Raw genomic sequence first — 15,964 nt, 5'->3', positions numbered from 1 at the left:
ATTGAAACGGAAATGACCCACAGAAAATTCAACTATATATCCGCGATATTTTCAAAAACATTTTTTGCCAAATTTCGTGTTTTTGGATGGCCAGTTCCCGTCGAAATAAAAAAACCTTACTGATCGCGTGTAACCATATCATGCAATTGACAGATCTAAAAATTTTCCCCGAAAAATATGTTTTTTAGAAATTTGATCGCACAAATTGTTCACCTTTGGATGAGTATTACTCTGAAGCTGTGCATACTATATACACAAAATATATATCAAATAACTCAGATTTGCGACTACAATAATCTTGTAATCGATTTTCAGAAATTGCGTGATTGCGTATTGAAACTAGAAGTAAAATTCAAGTAAAACATTTGTAGGTTGGTGCAGATAAAATTTTGAAAAATGATACATAAGAGACGTAGTCCTCATTTTGTAGTCTTCTAGTTTTACTTTGACACGAATACCGTGAAATGAGTGAGTGGCATAGTCACAAATCGATAGGGAACATACAAAAACTGGTCTGTTTCAACATTGTTTTACATTAAAGTACACACAGCTTCCACCCAAATAAAGTTTGGAGCTCAATTTCATGAAAAGTTTGCAACGACAGATCAATTAACCCAAAACTATTCACATTTGTATATCCTACACCACACTGTGGTACAGGGTATTATGTCCTTGTGTATATGTTTGTAACAGGCAAACGAAAACGAGATATCCATGGTTCCTTGTTTGTAAATGTAAGAATAAATTCACAAAGTCCGATTGGGACAAAATTTTTCAAATTTGTTTTTTGTTTTAATTCGAATAATTCTAGAATGTCCCTACAAAATTTCAAGTGAAAATCTCAAGAACTCTTTAAGATAGCCGATTTATTGAATCTCTTTTTAAACTAAATGACAGGCACGATAACTCAAAAACTAATAATCGATTTATTGTTTATTTATTGTTTCAAATTAAATAGGCGATCTCTAAGTCAATAATCCTAGTTCGTACAAGAGCCAGACATGCACTCGTTCTAACACAGTTGGAATTTTTGGATGATTTAGATTTTTTTGTAAATTATTTTTCTTCCTTTTTAATTCAAAAATTGGAACTCAAAATTATATATGTAATATATATTTAAAGCCATGTTTGAATGAAAATCTATCTAAAACAATATACCTTGGTTTTCCTTTGGTATAACATCAATTAAACATTGATTTTATTTTATATTATTTAAGTGTATAAATAATTTTGAGTTTCTACATCCAGATCAGATCCATATAGACTAATTTAAACCAAAAAACCCGTACGATAGTCTAATTCTTTAATGAATTACATAGGTAACTTTGGATGGGTACAAATGGTTATTGATCAACGTATATTTTTTTGGTTATTGACCGAAGTCCGAAGATGGGCTCTACGGCTCACTCCTTCTTATACCTCACCCACAAAGTGTCTGAGCATTTTTTAATTCAATATCACACGAATGGAATGTCCGATGTTATCCAAATATACAAATCATGTCCGAAGATAGGACTCATCGATCCATTCCTTCTGGTATCTACTCCACTTGTGGGGATCAATGATCCAATTATTCAATCAACTATATGATCAAAACATGTATAGTAATTCCGTAGACCTCCGCAAACCTCATCTGTCTGTATGGGGTCTCCGACGATTATTTCGAGGCGTTGCAAACGGAACAAGATATTTGATTTTGACTCCACCTTATGATAAAAGCTATAAAAATACATGGCCTAGATCAATACATTACCCATAAGAAATCCGAAAGTTTTTTTTTTATATATATATAGTCAAATATGTCGATCTCTAGGTGATTTCAATGCGAAAATGATGCCATCATGCAAAAATATAATGTATTTAAAATAATTTTTGCTATCGTCATTTTGTAACAACTTACCAACGAGAATAAAGCCGTCACAAAAAAGTTACAGGCCTTCAGTTTGTAAACACTCTTACACACAACATTTTTTGTAGATAAATAAAATTTAACATTAACATACTCGTACACTGAATATGTGGATATTTACATACCCTTGAGAGCAATGCCACCTTATCAGGATAGCCCTTGGAAAAATGCCAATCGCCGATTGCTGTAAATATTTTGATTATGGTAGCATCCTCGAACGAATCCACACCCACAACGAATGTATGACGGTAGAAACGTGGAAATATGAAATTACTGCCGCCTGGCATACACATTGCACCGATAAAACACTAGAAATAGAACAAAAGGATAAAGGGGTGAAATAGAGACTACAATGCAAAAATGTAGACACATAAAAACTAAACATTTTTCATATTCACTCCACATGTTGCAATCCGAAGTTACCACCTAAATATACGCCCTGTAGCCGTTTTATTGTACATCCTTAAAGTTCCGGTATAGCCTTGGGACTTTGCATTTTAACAGTTTGTTTATAATTTTACATAAACAAACGGAGGGAAGGTCGGATGGACGTACATAAATCGACTCAGAAAGTGATTGTATGCATATTCTCAAAATAAACTATTGGTCCACATCCTTCCCTTTGTATGTTACAAACATGTGCCCGAATACATAATACCCAGTACCACAGTATTCTGTAGAGTATAAATACCACAACATTTTAAATCAAACTTATCTCATATTCGTTCAAGCAGCATATGCTGTAGTTCACTTAACACCCGTTATCCACTATCAATGGAAACTAAAGGTATCAGAGTGCTCGGTACAAATTGACAGCAATGGATGAGAAAGTACTTCAGCATTCCCTTTCTATAATAGATTACACTGCCATAAATTTCAAAAAAATATCTCTTCATAAAATGTTTTCCCTGTCTACAAGCATGGCAACTCATACACATTTTTTGAATTTTATTTGGATATATGAAGCATTCTGGCATGTAAATGTAAAATTAACTAGTATTATACTTTAGATTTGGGGTTGGGACTTTTTCTATGAAATTATAAGTTTTCATTTTTAAAATTTCAAATATTTAAAATAACGTAATGCAATTGTAGCCCTTGGCAATAAAACAAATATTGTAAAAATTTAATAGAAAATATTTGCAAAGAAGAATTAATTAAACCAGTAAGGAAAGTAGTAAATTCGGACTGGGTCGACTATATGATACCCTTCACCACTTTGGGCATATTCTAAATATGTATCCTAACAATTGCATGTCAATGTTCCCTCTCAGAAACCTATGATAAATTTATATTCATTCAGGCAGGTTTAGACCATAGGACAAATTTATGGAAAACGATTTATAGCAAAATTTATGCACGATATTCGATACGCCGCACTGTTAAAAAATTTAATTTCAATCGGACACCCGTTCGAAATACATGTGGATGTTATGGCTGCATCTGCACCAATTTCAACAAAACTCAATAACGTCTTTCAAATCTCAGTTTGATACATTGTGCAATTTTCGTGATTATCAAACAAACATTAGGAGATTGGTGCACCACTTATGTAAAATCGGACGAATATATATGTATATGTGGAAGCTATATCGAAATCTAAACCGATTTTTCCGAAACTTACCACACATCATTCAAGACTCAATTCAGTACGCTATGCTAAACGAAGGATATATAGGGAAAACGCAAATCGAATGATATAAAGGGACTTTGGTGCACTATTTACCTAAAATCGGACGAAAATATATATATATATATATATATATATATATGGAAGCTATTTCTAAATATGAACCGATTTTCACAAAACTTAACACACATCACTCTAGGCTTCATTCAGTACTCTATGCCAAATTTCGTGCAAATCCAAGGATATTTATGGACTTTGGTGCACCATTTACGAAAAATCGGATGAAAATATATATGGGAGTTATATCTTAAACTGAACCGATTTCCACGAATCATATCACATATCACATCACTCTAGCCTTAATTTAGTACACTATACCAAATTTTGTGCAAATCGAAAGATATATAGGGACTTTGGGGCACCATTTACATAAAATCGGACGAAAATATATATGGGAGCTATATCGAAATCTGAACCGATTTTCCTGAAACTCGCCAATCATCATTGTAGACTCAATTCAGTACGCTATGTCAATATATATATAGAGATCACATATTGTAAGAATCGTAGCAGCATCTATTGTATATGACTAAGTGGTATCAGGTTATCCCATGGTAGTGGTATAAGTAGTTCGTCGCGGCTGAACTTAACGTAGTTGTTATATGTTTCCCAATAAAATTAATTATTTGAATTTATATTTATTTTAACAAAAATTCATATAAACAAATTTCAAATTAAATGAAATGTTTTTTCACACAAAAATAAAGAAATTCTAACATTGATTTGTACACAAATATTTCAATGTAAGTGATAACATAGTTTTCGAAGTTAGGTCGTAATTTGGTATTGAGGATTTTCATTAGATGTAGGAATATCAATATCTTTTTTATGATTCAAGCAATAGAAGAAACACGAACAAAATTTATTCTATTCAGAAGACTGTAGAGATTATTCAAAACCAATTGGGGAATTTGTAAAGTCGGACTGACCGACTATATGATACCCTTTACCATTTTGGTATATTCAACAGATGCATCCTTATAAATGTCGCATTTTCAAGGACCATTTTTCATTTGAACAGAGTCGTTTGTTTACAATGGAAAAAAGTATGAAAATCGATTTTACGCAAATCTCAATCGGACAACTTTTGATTATTTGGAGTTCAAATAACATGAAGTCGGTCGATTTTATATATATTGACTTTGTTTGAATTTCTACGTTGTACGCTGTGCAAAATTGCATGTCAATCTGACAAACATGACGAATTTTGTGCTCCATTTACTCAAAATCGGACAAAAATATGTATTGGAAGCTATATCCAGCTCTGAAACGATTTCAACAAAACTTGACACACATTAGTCTATACTAATTTCATTACGTTGTGCAATATTTTATTCCTATCGGCCATATTTATGGTCCTTGGTACATCATTTCCCTAAATGCGGACGAAAATGTATATGGGAGCTATATCAAAATTTGAAAAGATTGTAACAAAAATTGACACACTTCACACTATACTAATATTTATCCAAAAATCCACGCCTCAGAAAAATATTATTTTTTACAAAATTCCCGCCTCAGTTATAGTCCGTGGAAAAATATTATTTTTTATAAAATCCCCGCCTCGGATGTAGTCCGTGAAAAAAAAATATTTTTTAAAAAAAATCCGCGCCTCAGATAGTCCTGCACAAATTATTCTTTAAAAAATCCACGTCTCAGATAGTTATCGGAAAAATATTCTTTAAATCAAAAATACACGGACGATACTTTATATGTGACATCAGTAGGGTTCGTCCTAGGAACAAATAAATGAGCTGTGCCAAACTTTACCATATTATCGACTCAGAAAGTGATTCTAAGTGTATTCTCAAAAGGAACCATGGATCTACCTCGTTTCTTTTTGTCTGTTTCAAACATATGCACGAAGTGTAAAGAGTAAAAAATGTTTCTACTAAAATAGATCAGGGTAGCCCCAATATTCAGCACATTTTTCAACCTAATTAAAAATGTCGGTGTTTTCCTAATTCAAAATTTCGGCTACATACATTACATTTCGGATTTTCATTGAGTAGAAAATATATCTACGAAAAACAATAATATTCGTCCAATTTTCCGTGTAGCTACCATATAATGGTACACCATAAATGGATATGTTTACCAAACGAATTGTCCCTAATTTAATTTTTTAGGATCTCAAATCCTCCTATCAAAAGTTATCAATATGGGTTTACGATTTGATATAATTCCAATTTTCTGTATTTTGAAGGCTTTATCCGCATTTTGCCGCATTTAAGGTAACTGCTCAATTCTCAGTGTGTTGAAGGTTTTAGGCCCAATTTTCTATCGAAATGTTTCTAATTTCGATTTGATCGAAGAAGCTGTGATTTGGGACTTGCAAGTACATTTTAAAGAAAATATTTAATTTAATTTTCGCTATGTTAAATTTCCTAGCCTAGTTTTCCAACCTTAGTGTCTGCAATTTGGTATTTAATTTTTTTAATAGTATAAACAATTTGTTAGAAGACAATTTACAATTGTCTCCATGTAGATAAAGGTCTCGACTTTTTAAAATGTATGTATGTTGAGTGTACACCACGTTGGCAAACTTAACGCAACCTTGTGGCAATGTTTTACTTTTTAATAGTCATTTTTTGCGAGCATTCCCTTAATCCCGACTTGTTTGTTCTCAATCAATGTATTGTTAACCTTTTTGTCGTAGATTATTTAAAGTTTTCGCTAGTATAACTTTTTTTATCGGCATTTCTCTCTATTATTATGGCAACGGGAAAACTTTTTTAATAACATGAGAAACTCCAATGACAATAAAAAAAACCAAAAAAACGTTAGCAACTGGACCGGTCAACATCAGATATTGTAAAAGTTTTTACATGAAGGTGTGGTATTTCCGTAAAGTTTCAGAATAATATTAATCGGCTATCAATATATTACAAAAAAATGTTTCCGATTCGTGTGTTTTTTATGATAAGACTGACGGTGCTGCTTAAAACATCTGGTTCATTGTTAAGCCATACACAGCAAATTTTGCACATACATTGTTTTTATAGCTCAGATGTTTTTTTTTACGTTTTTGTGGCGTTATCCAACCGCGGGCTATAATTTGGCATTCTAATTTTTTGCGGGTCGACAAAGCACTTATTTACCGGACGCGTCCTATTTTCAGTATTTCGAATACTCTATGTAATTTTGTGTCCTTGTCTTGGTAAAGAACCCATAACATTGTCCACATTTTCGAACTTTTTGTGCAGAAGGAACTTTTCAACAATAACTCGTGTCCTCTGATTCTACAATTAACGTGGTAACCAACTAGGCAGTTTTTTGCAATGAGTTGTAGACTATTTTCACTCATGACAAAGTTCCTAATCCGGTCTCGTCAATTTTCTAATTTGCCATTCCAAGTTATTGGTAATGAAAAAACTTCCCCTTAAGAAATTTTTATAATTTAATATATAGTTAATTTTTTCCACATTGTGCATGTACCAGGTTTAAAATATAAGTACAAATTCTTGTATTTGAGTTTTGAATTTCATTGTTTTCTTCATTGCAGACACTTTCAACGACCGCTGCATTTGTGTAACATAATTCGCATGTGTATTTTCCAAATTATTTTGATATAAATGCTAAATAAATATAAAAGAACAAGTTTTGATAGGCCTAACCGAATGTTTACCATTGTATATTGCTATTCTAATGACGCCAAACGTGAACATGTAAGTAAATAAGAAGAAACGGGACAAGACATAACGAAAAAGGAGAAAACATAAACTCAAAATAGAAAATTTAAAACGAAAAAGAATTCCTGTCCACAATCCAATTTTTCAACCGAATTGGATGTAATTTATATTGTCATTGGCTGTAAAATGTCACTACCAAAAATACCCATTTTGATATATCCCCTTAAAACGCTAGGTAATCATATTTTTCTCACATCTTTTTTGGTATGTTCAAGGTCCTATCATAACATGCGTTTTTTAGGACCCTCCATTAATTTTACATATTTTGAATATGATCCTAAAGTTCGACCAAGCCGAACTTATCGTCGTTTTAACTGGTTTTTTGTTTAACAGGGGTGCCGCTTAACCCATTTAAGACTAACTGTCTTCAAAATTAAAACTCATCAATTATATTATCATATTATGAAAGAAAGTTAAATAGTAACTGAAAAATTAAACCAGTAAGGAAAGAAGTAAAGTCGGACTGGGCCGACTATATGATACCCTTCCCCACTTTGGGTATATTCTACATATGTATCCTAACATATGTACAATATATCTGAACCTATTTCAGGAAACTCACGAAGCTTAGCATCATCATTCTAGACTTAATTCAGTACCGTATACCAAAACTCGTACAAATCGAAAGATATATAGGGACTTTGGTGCACCAATTACATAAAATCGGTCGAAAATATATATGGGAACTATATCTAAATCTGAACCGATTTTCACGAAACTTTCCACACATTATTATAGACGCAATTCAGTACGCTATGCGAAATTTCGTGCAAATTGAAAGATATATGTGGACTTTGATGCACCAATTACATAAAATCGGACGAAAACATATATGGGAGCTATATCTAAATGTGAACCGATTTTCAAGATAAGTTCGACCAAGCCGAACTTATCGTCGTTTTAACTGGTTTTTTGTTTAACAGGGGTGCCGCTTAACCCATTTAAGACTAACTGTCTTCAAAATTAAAACTCATCAATTATATTATCATATTATGAAAGAAAGTTAAATAGTAACTGAAAAATTAAACCAGTAAGGAAAGAAGTAAAGTCGGACTGGGCCGACTATATGATACCCTTCCCCACTTTGGGTATATTCTACATATGTATCCTAACATATGTACAATATATCTGAACCTATTTCAGGAAACTCACGAAGCTTAGCATCATCATTCTAGACTTAATTCAGTACCGTATACCAAAACTCGTACAAATCGAAAGATATATAGGGACTTTGGTGCACCAATTACATAAAATCGGACGAAAATGTATGTGGGAGCTATATCTAAATATGAACCGATATTCACGAAACTTAACACACATCAATCCAGACTCAGTTCAGTACGCTATGCGAAATTTCGTGCATATAGAAAGATATTTAGAGACTTTGGTGCACCATTTACATTAAATCGGACGAAAATATATATGGGAGCTATATCTAAATGTGAACCGATTTTCAAGAAATTTTACACACATCATTCTAGACCTAATTAATTACGCTGTGTCAAATTTCGTGCAGATCGAAAGATATTTAGGGACTTTCGTGCACCATTTACCTTAAATCGGACGAAAATATATGTGAGAGCTATATCTCAATCTGGACCGATTTCCAGGAAACATAACACACATCATTCTAGACATAATTCATTACGCTATGCCAATTTCCCGCAAATCGAAAGATATATAGGGACATTGGAACACCAATGTCCCTGTTATATTGCTCAATACGTATAAATATGCTTAACCGGAGTCCAAGTAACCCAAAATCAAAACAAACACTGAAAACATGTATTTTTTGAAAGGACTTATAGCATTTTATTTAAGAAATAGGGGTCATTAGTATGCTAATTTGCCAGATATTAAAGCTCATGTCTTAGTTTTCCAAATTTAGTGCCTCTAATTTGGCGTTTAATTTTCCATGAGGTAAACAACCTATTGGAAAGTGGTTATCAATGTCAATGAACTGTGAAGGTCATCGCATCTGTCTACTGATAATTCGAAATGCCATCATACAGTCCAATGGGGAATGCTATTAAAAACTTTAAAATAATTAAAATCAAATTGAATATTGCTGAAAAAGAGCAAACATGATATTACAAGAATAACAACACATAAATACCTCATGTCTGCTATAGAGTGTATATACAGGAATTAATGAGTTTGAATCACTTAAATTTGAATTTTATTTAATAAAAAAATCCATAAATTATTAAATTACAGTTATTCCTCATACGAGTTAAAGTCAACAATAAAGTAGTTTAATTAAACGATTTAACAAATATTCACAGTAATCAACATATTTTTTTACGAACACTTCACAATATTTGCATATGTTTACATGTCTACATTGGGATCGATCGTGAATATCTAAAACTTGTTAACGTTGTTTACTTTATTATTTACATATCATGAAGAAAAACCAGTGTGGAAAGTAGTAAAGTCGGCAGGGTTACCGTTGTGCGACTAAAGTCGCAATTTGCAACCTTTTTGATGTCCTGTAACTGCGTTTGAAACTTTTTAAGCTTTGTGCGACTTTTCTTCTTTGTTATTTTTAAATTTGAATTTTCCTTTTTATATGTTAATTCAAACTAATTTAGATTTTTCTACGTCGTTTTTGAGTTCCAAGGGTATCTGACATATTCTCGGACCAGTTTTATTGACAAATTTATTTTTCTGTGCGACCTTTTTTCAAGGGAACGACTTTTTGTGCAACTTTTTTAAAATTGCCAGCGGTAACACTGAAAGTCGGACTCGGCCGACTATATGATACCCTTCACCACTTTGGGGATATTCTACATATGTATTTTACAGATGTCGTCTTTTCGAAGGAACATTGACATGAAATTGAACGAACCTTAAATAATCGACCACACACATGCCATTCTGCAATCTATTCCATACTTTGTAATAAGATGTTAAGTAAACTTTACGCACGCTATTTCGTATGCTTCACTGTTTAAAATGTTATATCAATCAGGCACCCATTTATTATTTGGTTTAAAGTCTACATGAATAGGTCGAAATTATATATGGTAGCTATGCTATACCTAAATCCGAACCGATTTCAAGGAAATAGAGGACCAGACGAGGTCTTTTATTCTCCTGTTAACCATAAATCCGCCGCCAAATTCATGTCTCGTTTCATGGCAGCTATAATACTGGGCGTAATCATCTGATTTTCTTACGCCAGTCCCTTTCCATCGCATTTCCTGTAAGGCAATAATATCGGCTTTGTACTTCATGAGTACATCTGCCAAAGCGAACACTTCGCCTGTTATGTACAACGTGCGAACATTACAGGTTTGTTTACAATTATATAACAAACTCTTAGTACTTTGATCAAGAAGCTTGCATCAAAACCCAATACCATAAGATATATAAATATATCCGTATAATGGCTAAGAAATTAATTTGAAATGAATCTGCACCTGTAATGTTCGCACGTTGTACATAACAGGCGAAGTGTTCGCTTTGGCGGATGTACTCCAGAAGTACACAGCCGATATTATTGCCTTACAGGAAATGCGATGGAAAGGGACTGGCGTAAGAAAATCAGATGATTACGCCCAGTATTATAGCTGCCATGAAACGAGACATGAATTTGGCTGCGGATTTATGGTTAACAGGAGAATAAAAGACCTCGTCTGCAAATTCACTCCAGTAGATGAGCGAATTGCTATAATCCGTTTAAAAGCGAAGTTCTTCAACATCAGTCTTATTTGCGCCCATGCTCCGACCGAAGACAAAGATGAGCAGACTTAAGACATATTTTACGAGCGCCTAGAAACAGCATATGACCGCTGCCCTGGCCATGACATTAAAATTCTGCTAGAAGATTTTAATGCGAAAAGCGGAAGGGAAAATATCTTTGGCCCCACGTCGGAAAATTCAGCCTTCATGAAGAAACATCCGACAACGGCATGAGGTAGATTGAGTTCGAGACAGCAAAGAACATGGTAGTTAGCAGCACCAGATTCAGACATCTCGATATACACAAGGCCACCTGGACGGATGGCATTCATCCAGTGTATTAGACGATCGATAGATCCGAGGAGCGAATATCGATTCGGACCACTACCTTGTAGCAGCCAAGGTTCGCACTCATCTTAATGTTGCAGCAAAGGTTCGATCTAACACAACACGGAAACTCGACGTCGAAAAGCTGTAAACACAACAGATATATGCAAAAGGGAACAGAAATCGCACTCTGTACATCAAAAAACACATGCTACTCGCCTACGACGATGACATCGACATAATGGGTCAAACACTGAGAGCGGTAACAGCCACCTTTGAACAAATCGAGAAGGAGGCTGCCAAAGTGGGCCTGGCAGTAAAAGGCGAGAAGACCAAGCTGATGGTATCAACGCGCAAGACGTCCAGTAGACCAACTGTGGAACTTGAGAACTACAGCTTCGAGGTAATCAAAGATTTTATATACCTTGGTACCGCCGTAAACAAAACGAATGACATCAGTTTTGAAATTCGGAGAAGAATAGTGATGACCGACCGATGATACTATGGTCTGAGCAACCAAGAACAACTCAAACACCTCCCGCCAGACCAAACTCACACTCAACAAGACGCTGATACTACCCGTGCTGTTATACGGATCTGAAGCATGAAGAATGGATGAAGATGCCCCAGCCAGAAGGCATATAAAAACGAAGCAGCTGAGTGTTCACGCAGAAGGGGAAGGCCGCGAATAAAATGGAAAGATCAAGCGGGAGAAAACATTGCCGAATATGGTCTTTCAAATTGGAAAAACTGCGCAAAAGACTGATGCGCCTGGAAATTTGTTTAAGCTCGGCTTATGGAACGAATGTCACAAGCCAGCTAAGTAAGTTACATTACATCAGGGATGCTTTGCACTCTCGCGGGAGCAAATATCACTATTCTCTCACACACATTCAACTGAACCAACTGAAAAACCATTGACACACACATAGACAAATGCGTGAGAACAGAATTTTTTACGCTCTGCATTTGTCTTTGAAACATCTTATGGGTATAGCTTTTATAGCTAACATACTTCCAAAATTTAATTCTTATTACGAAACGCTGTAAAATAAATTTTCTCGAGAATCGATCGTGCCTAATATCCGTGTCCAAGGGCCATTCATTCATGATTATTCATGTTTTGAATCCGCTTTAAGCGCTAATTAAATGTAAATGTTAAATATTCTGTCTGACGTCGGTATTATTTTAGTTAAGAGGCACTCAACATCCCACATATCCCCTGATTTAAACCTTTCAACAGCTATCTGGATTTTTGGTAAGCGCTTATCATTAATAAGTATCTATGTATATTGTTGCTGGTAAATATGAGAACAATAATGTAGTATCAGTGTGTGTGTGTTTCTTTTGCTGATGCAGGTATTGCAGTACATTCCAAACTGTTGGTTGTTGCGCATTTCTTTTTGTTGCATTTCAGTCCGCCTGATGTGATGAGACATGCATTCATTTTTCTGGAAAATGTGTTAAAGTTTTTATACCCTTCACCACACTGTAGTACAGGGTATTATGTCTTTGTGCATATGTTTGTAAGAGGCAAAAGGAAACGAGATAGACCCATGGTTCCTTTTGAGAATATGCATAGAATCACTTTCTGAGTCGATTTACGCATGTCCGTCCGTCCGTATGTCCATGTATTTTTGTTAACAAAGTACAGGTCGCATTTATGATCCGATTTGGATGAAATTTGGCACAGTTCACGTATTTGGCCCAAGGACGAACCCTATTTCGTCCGATGTTATGTAAATGATACAACTCCCAATATTTGTCCGATTGGGACAAAAATTTGCACAGCGCACTGAATCAGGTCCATGCTTATGTGTGCGGAGTTATGTTGGAATCGGTTCAGATTTAGATATAGCTCTCATATATATAGTTGTCCGATTTTATGTGAATGATGCACCAAACTCCTAATATTTGTCCGATTGGCACAAAATTTTGCACAGAGTCTTGAATTAGGTCTAGACTGAGGTCTGCGAAGTTTTGTTAAAATCGGTTCACATTTAGATATAGCTCCCATGTATAGTTTCGTCCGATTTTTTAGTGTTTGATACACCAAACTCCCAATATTTGTCCGATTGGGACAACATTTTGCACATAGTACTGATTTAGGTCCAGACTGATGTCTGCGAAGTTTAGTTAAAATCGGTTCAGATTTAGATATAGCTCCCATATATAGTTTCGTCCGATTTTATGTGAATGACGCACCAAACTCCCAATATGTGTCCGATTGGGGCAAACTTTTGCACAGAGTTCTGAATTAGGTCCAGACTTAGGTACTCCCAATATTTGTCCGAGTGGGACAACATTTTGCGCAGAGTATGACATTAGATCCAGACTGTTGTCTGTGAAGTTTTTTTTTTTAAATCGGTTCAGATTTAGATATAGCATGTACCCAAAGTGGTGAAGGGTATCATATAGTCGGCCCCGTCCGGGTTTTGAACTTTCCTTACTGGTTTATTGTTTACATATCACCAAAATACAATAGGGCAGACATAGTATATTTGGTGGACCCTGGACAGAAAACCAGACAAATTTAAAATTACAAAATTTATATCAATCGTATAGACTTCGGGATACAATATATATATATATATAATGTTCTACAAATTTATATATTAAAGCAATATGTAAATCTGACCCGAATTAAAGTATGTTTGGCAAACATCATTTTGCCAAATTACATGAAATGGGGCAAAAAGTAAATGGGATTTATATTTAAATCTGAAACGATTTGAAACCCCATTAAACAAACAGACAAACAATTTAATCAAATCGGAAGATTTAATCAATTGGGCAGAATGTCTTCGAATTCGGACAACCTCTTAGGTTGGGAGCACTATTGAAATATAATCAGGAAAAAATATATGTGGAAGTAATACCTTAAATTTCTAAAGCGTAAATTTGTTACGATTTCCAAAATTTAAATTGAAAACGGCGGCGCGTTCGCCATTTTAATACCCTTCACCACACTGTGGTACAGGATATTATGTCTTCGTGCATATGTTTATAACAGACAGAATGAAATGAGATATTAAATATTTACGTCTTTTCTTGCAAAATCGTAGTCAGCGTCTCCGAAATAATGGGCAAAAAATAGGATCTCCGGCCTATAATGCGATGAGCAAAATTTTACTTCATATTTATATTTAAATCTTAACAGACTGGGACCAAACTTTGGCGCCATGTGCAAAACTTCGTCTCAGTCAGACAAACTTTGGCTATTTTTTTAATTGCTTCAGGTGACAGGAATTAAATTGACAAATACTCTGGTGTCAATAATGATCACTTTTTTCAATAAGAAAAATACTTACCATATCAATTAAGTCAATTTTGCTTGTATCGGTTAAATCAGACCAATAGCCATGGTCTAGCCATTGGCGCACTAATTCCAGCGGTGGTTGAGATCCATAGGTATCTCTGCTGGGCATCGCAACATCATCACAAAACACAATACACTGAAAATACAAATTATATACACTGGCTTGTTAATACACATACTTGACGTGCATACTTTTTTCCCCACGGGTGGACCATAGACACCTTTGCGTTCTTATCCAATTTCGCCATAACCGTATCCTGTACCAATTGCGCCGATGTTCTTGCGGAAAAGTTAATGATGTTAATCATATTCGATTGTTTGGGTAACGCCATTAAATTGTTCGTCAATATAGCACTTTTTCCCGTGCCGGTAGGACCAATAACCAGCATAGGATATGACAAATTTAAGCAAAATTCTTGCCAATATGTTAGATAACCAGACTCATTGGTTGGTACGATTAGTTCACTGATTTGAGCTCCCTCTGGAAATAATGATGTGACAGCTGTGGGATCGTCACCTGACTTTTGCCATGTCCACCAATTTTCTTGTTCATCGAAACGATAATCCATAAGGGTCAGTTTTTCGGGAAACATTTGTCCTCGATTTAGGGAGAAGTATTTAGGTCGCGGATAGTTCTCATTGGCACCATAAAGAATTTTCCGTATCATGCTATCGAAATGTTTAATGCCTTTGACTGCAAGAAATACCAAAACATATTAAGAGAAGTAAAAAGCTGGACATAAATTATTCCGTTGCAATCAAAGTAATATCATGTACCAATATAACCCATAAAGTCATCTGTGCACATAAGCGCATTTTTAAATCCACCCATGCCGAACTTATCGACAAAAGGACATGTGTGTATTGGGTTTATTTTCTCCATTTAATTCTGAGCTCTGAATAACACACATTTAACTTGTCATCCTTAAATCATGTGTTACATATATAAACATACCTTGTAAATGCGATCCATAAGCCCACGCAAAGCAAAACAGAAACATTTGTTGGAACCATACCTGATTAAAGGTTTTATGTTTATCCAGGAAGTGGAAGAAGAAGCAGGAGAACATCTTGAAGAGAAATGTTAAATATCGTTTTGAAAATAAATATATATTACAACAGAGAAAATTTCAAAATATATGTATAAATATAATTGTAATTTGTTTTTGCAAAATAGTCAGGCTTAACCCCAGTTTCTTGTTTTTTATAAAAAACAACTACTTATTAGTGGGGAATGTATGGCATTGTCCGCCGAGGGGTAAGGCAGGGAAGACTTGAGAAAACCTCAATGTTTTCCAAAAAATGTAAACATTTCATTAATATCACAACTATTTTCCTAC

General features: G+C 34.5%; 1 protein-coding gene across 1 annotated transcript in view; it reads right to left on the bottom strand.

Annotated features, from left to right (window-relative positions):
* Window positions 1–15,694, bottom strand: part of LOC133326815 (dynein axonemal heavy chain 3) — a gene marked incomplete at its 5' end in the record, with an annotated part of 80,056 nt that extends 64,362 nt beyond the window's left edge. Inside the window, 5 exon segments of the mRNA XM_061535420.1 lie at window positions 2,035–2,217; window positions 14,617–14,760; window positions 14,817–14,854; window positions 14,857–15,318; window positions 15,580–15,694. Of these exon segments, the coding sequence (XP_061391404.1) occupies window positions 2,035–2,217; window positions 14,617–14,760; window positions 14,817–14,854; window positions 14,857–15,318; window positions 15,580–15,694 (942 nt within the window).
* Between the last annotated feature and the right edge of the window lie 270 nt (window positions 15,695–15,964).

This window comes from Musca vetustissima, unplaced genomic scaffold (genome assembly GCF_032173495.1).
Source record: "Musca vetustissima isolate MV318-11 ecotype Yass unplaced genomic scaffold, APGP_CSIRO_Mvet_v1 utg2717, whole genome shotgun sequence".
NCBI classification, from domain to species: Eukaryota; Metazoa; Arthropoda; class Insecta; order Diptera; family Muscidae; genus Musca; species Musca vetustissima.
The sequence above is the reverse complement of the archived record's forward strand: the minus strand, read 5'-3'. Positions and strand labels throughout refer to the sequence as shown.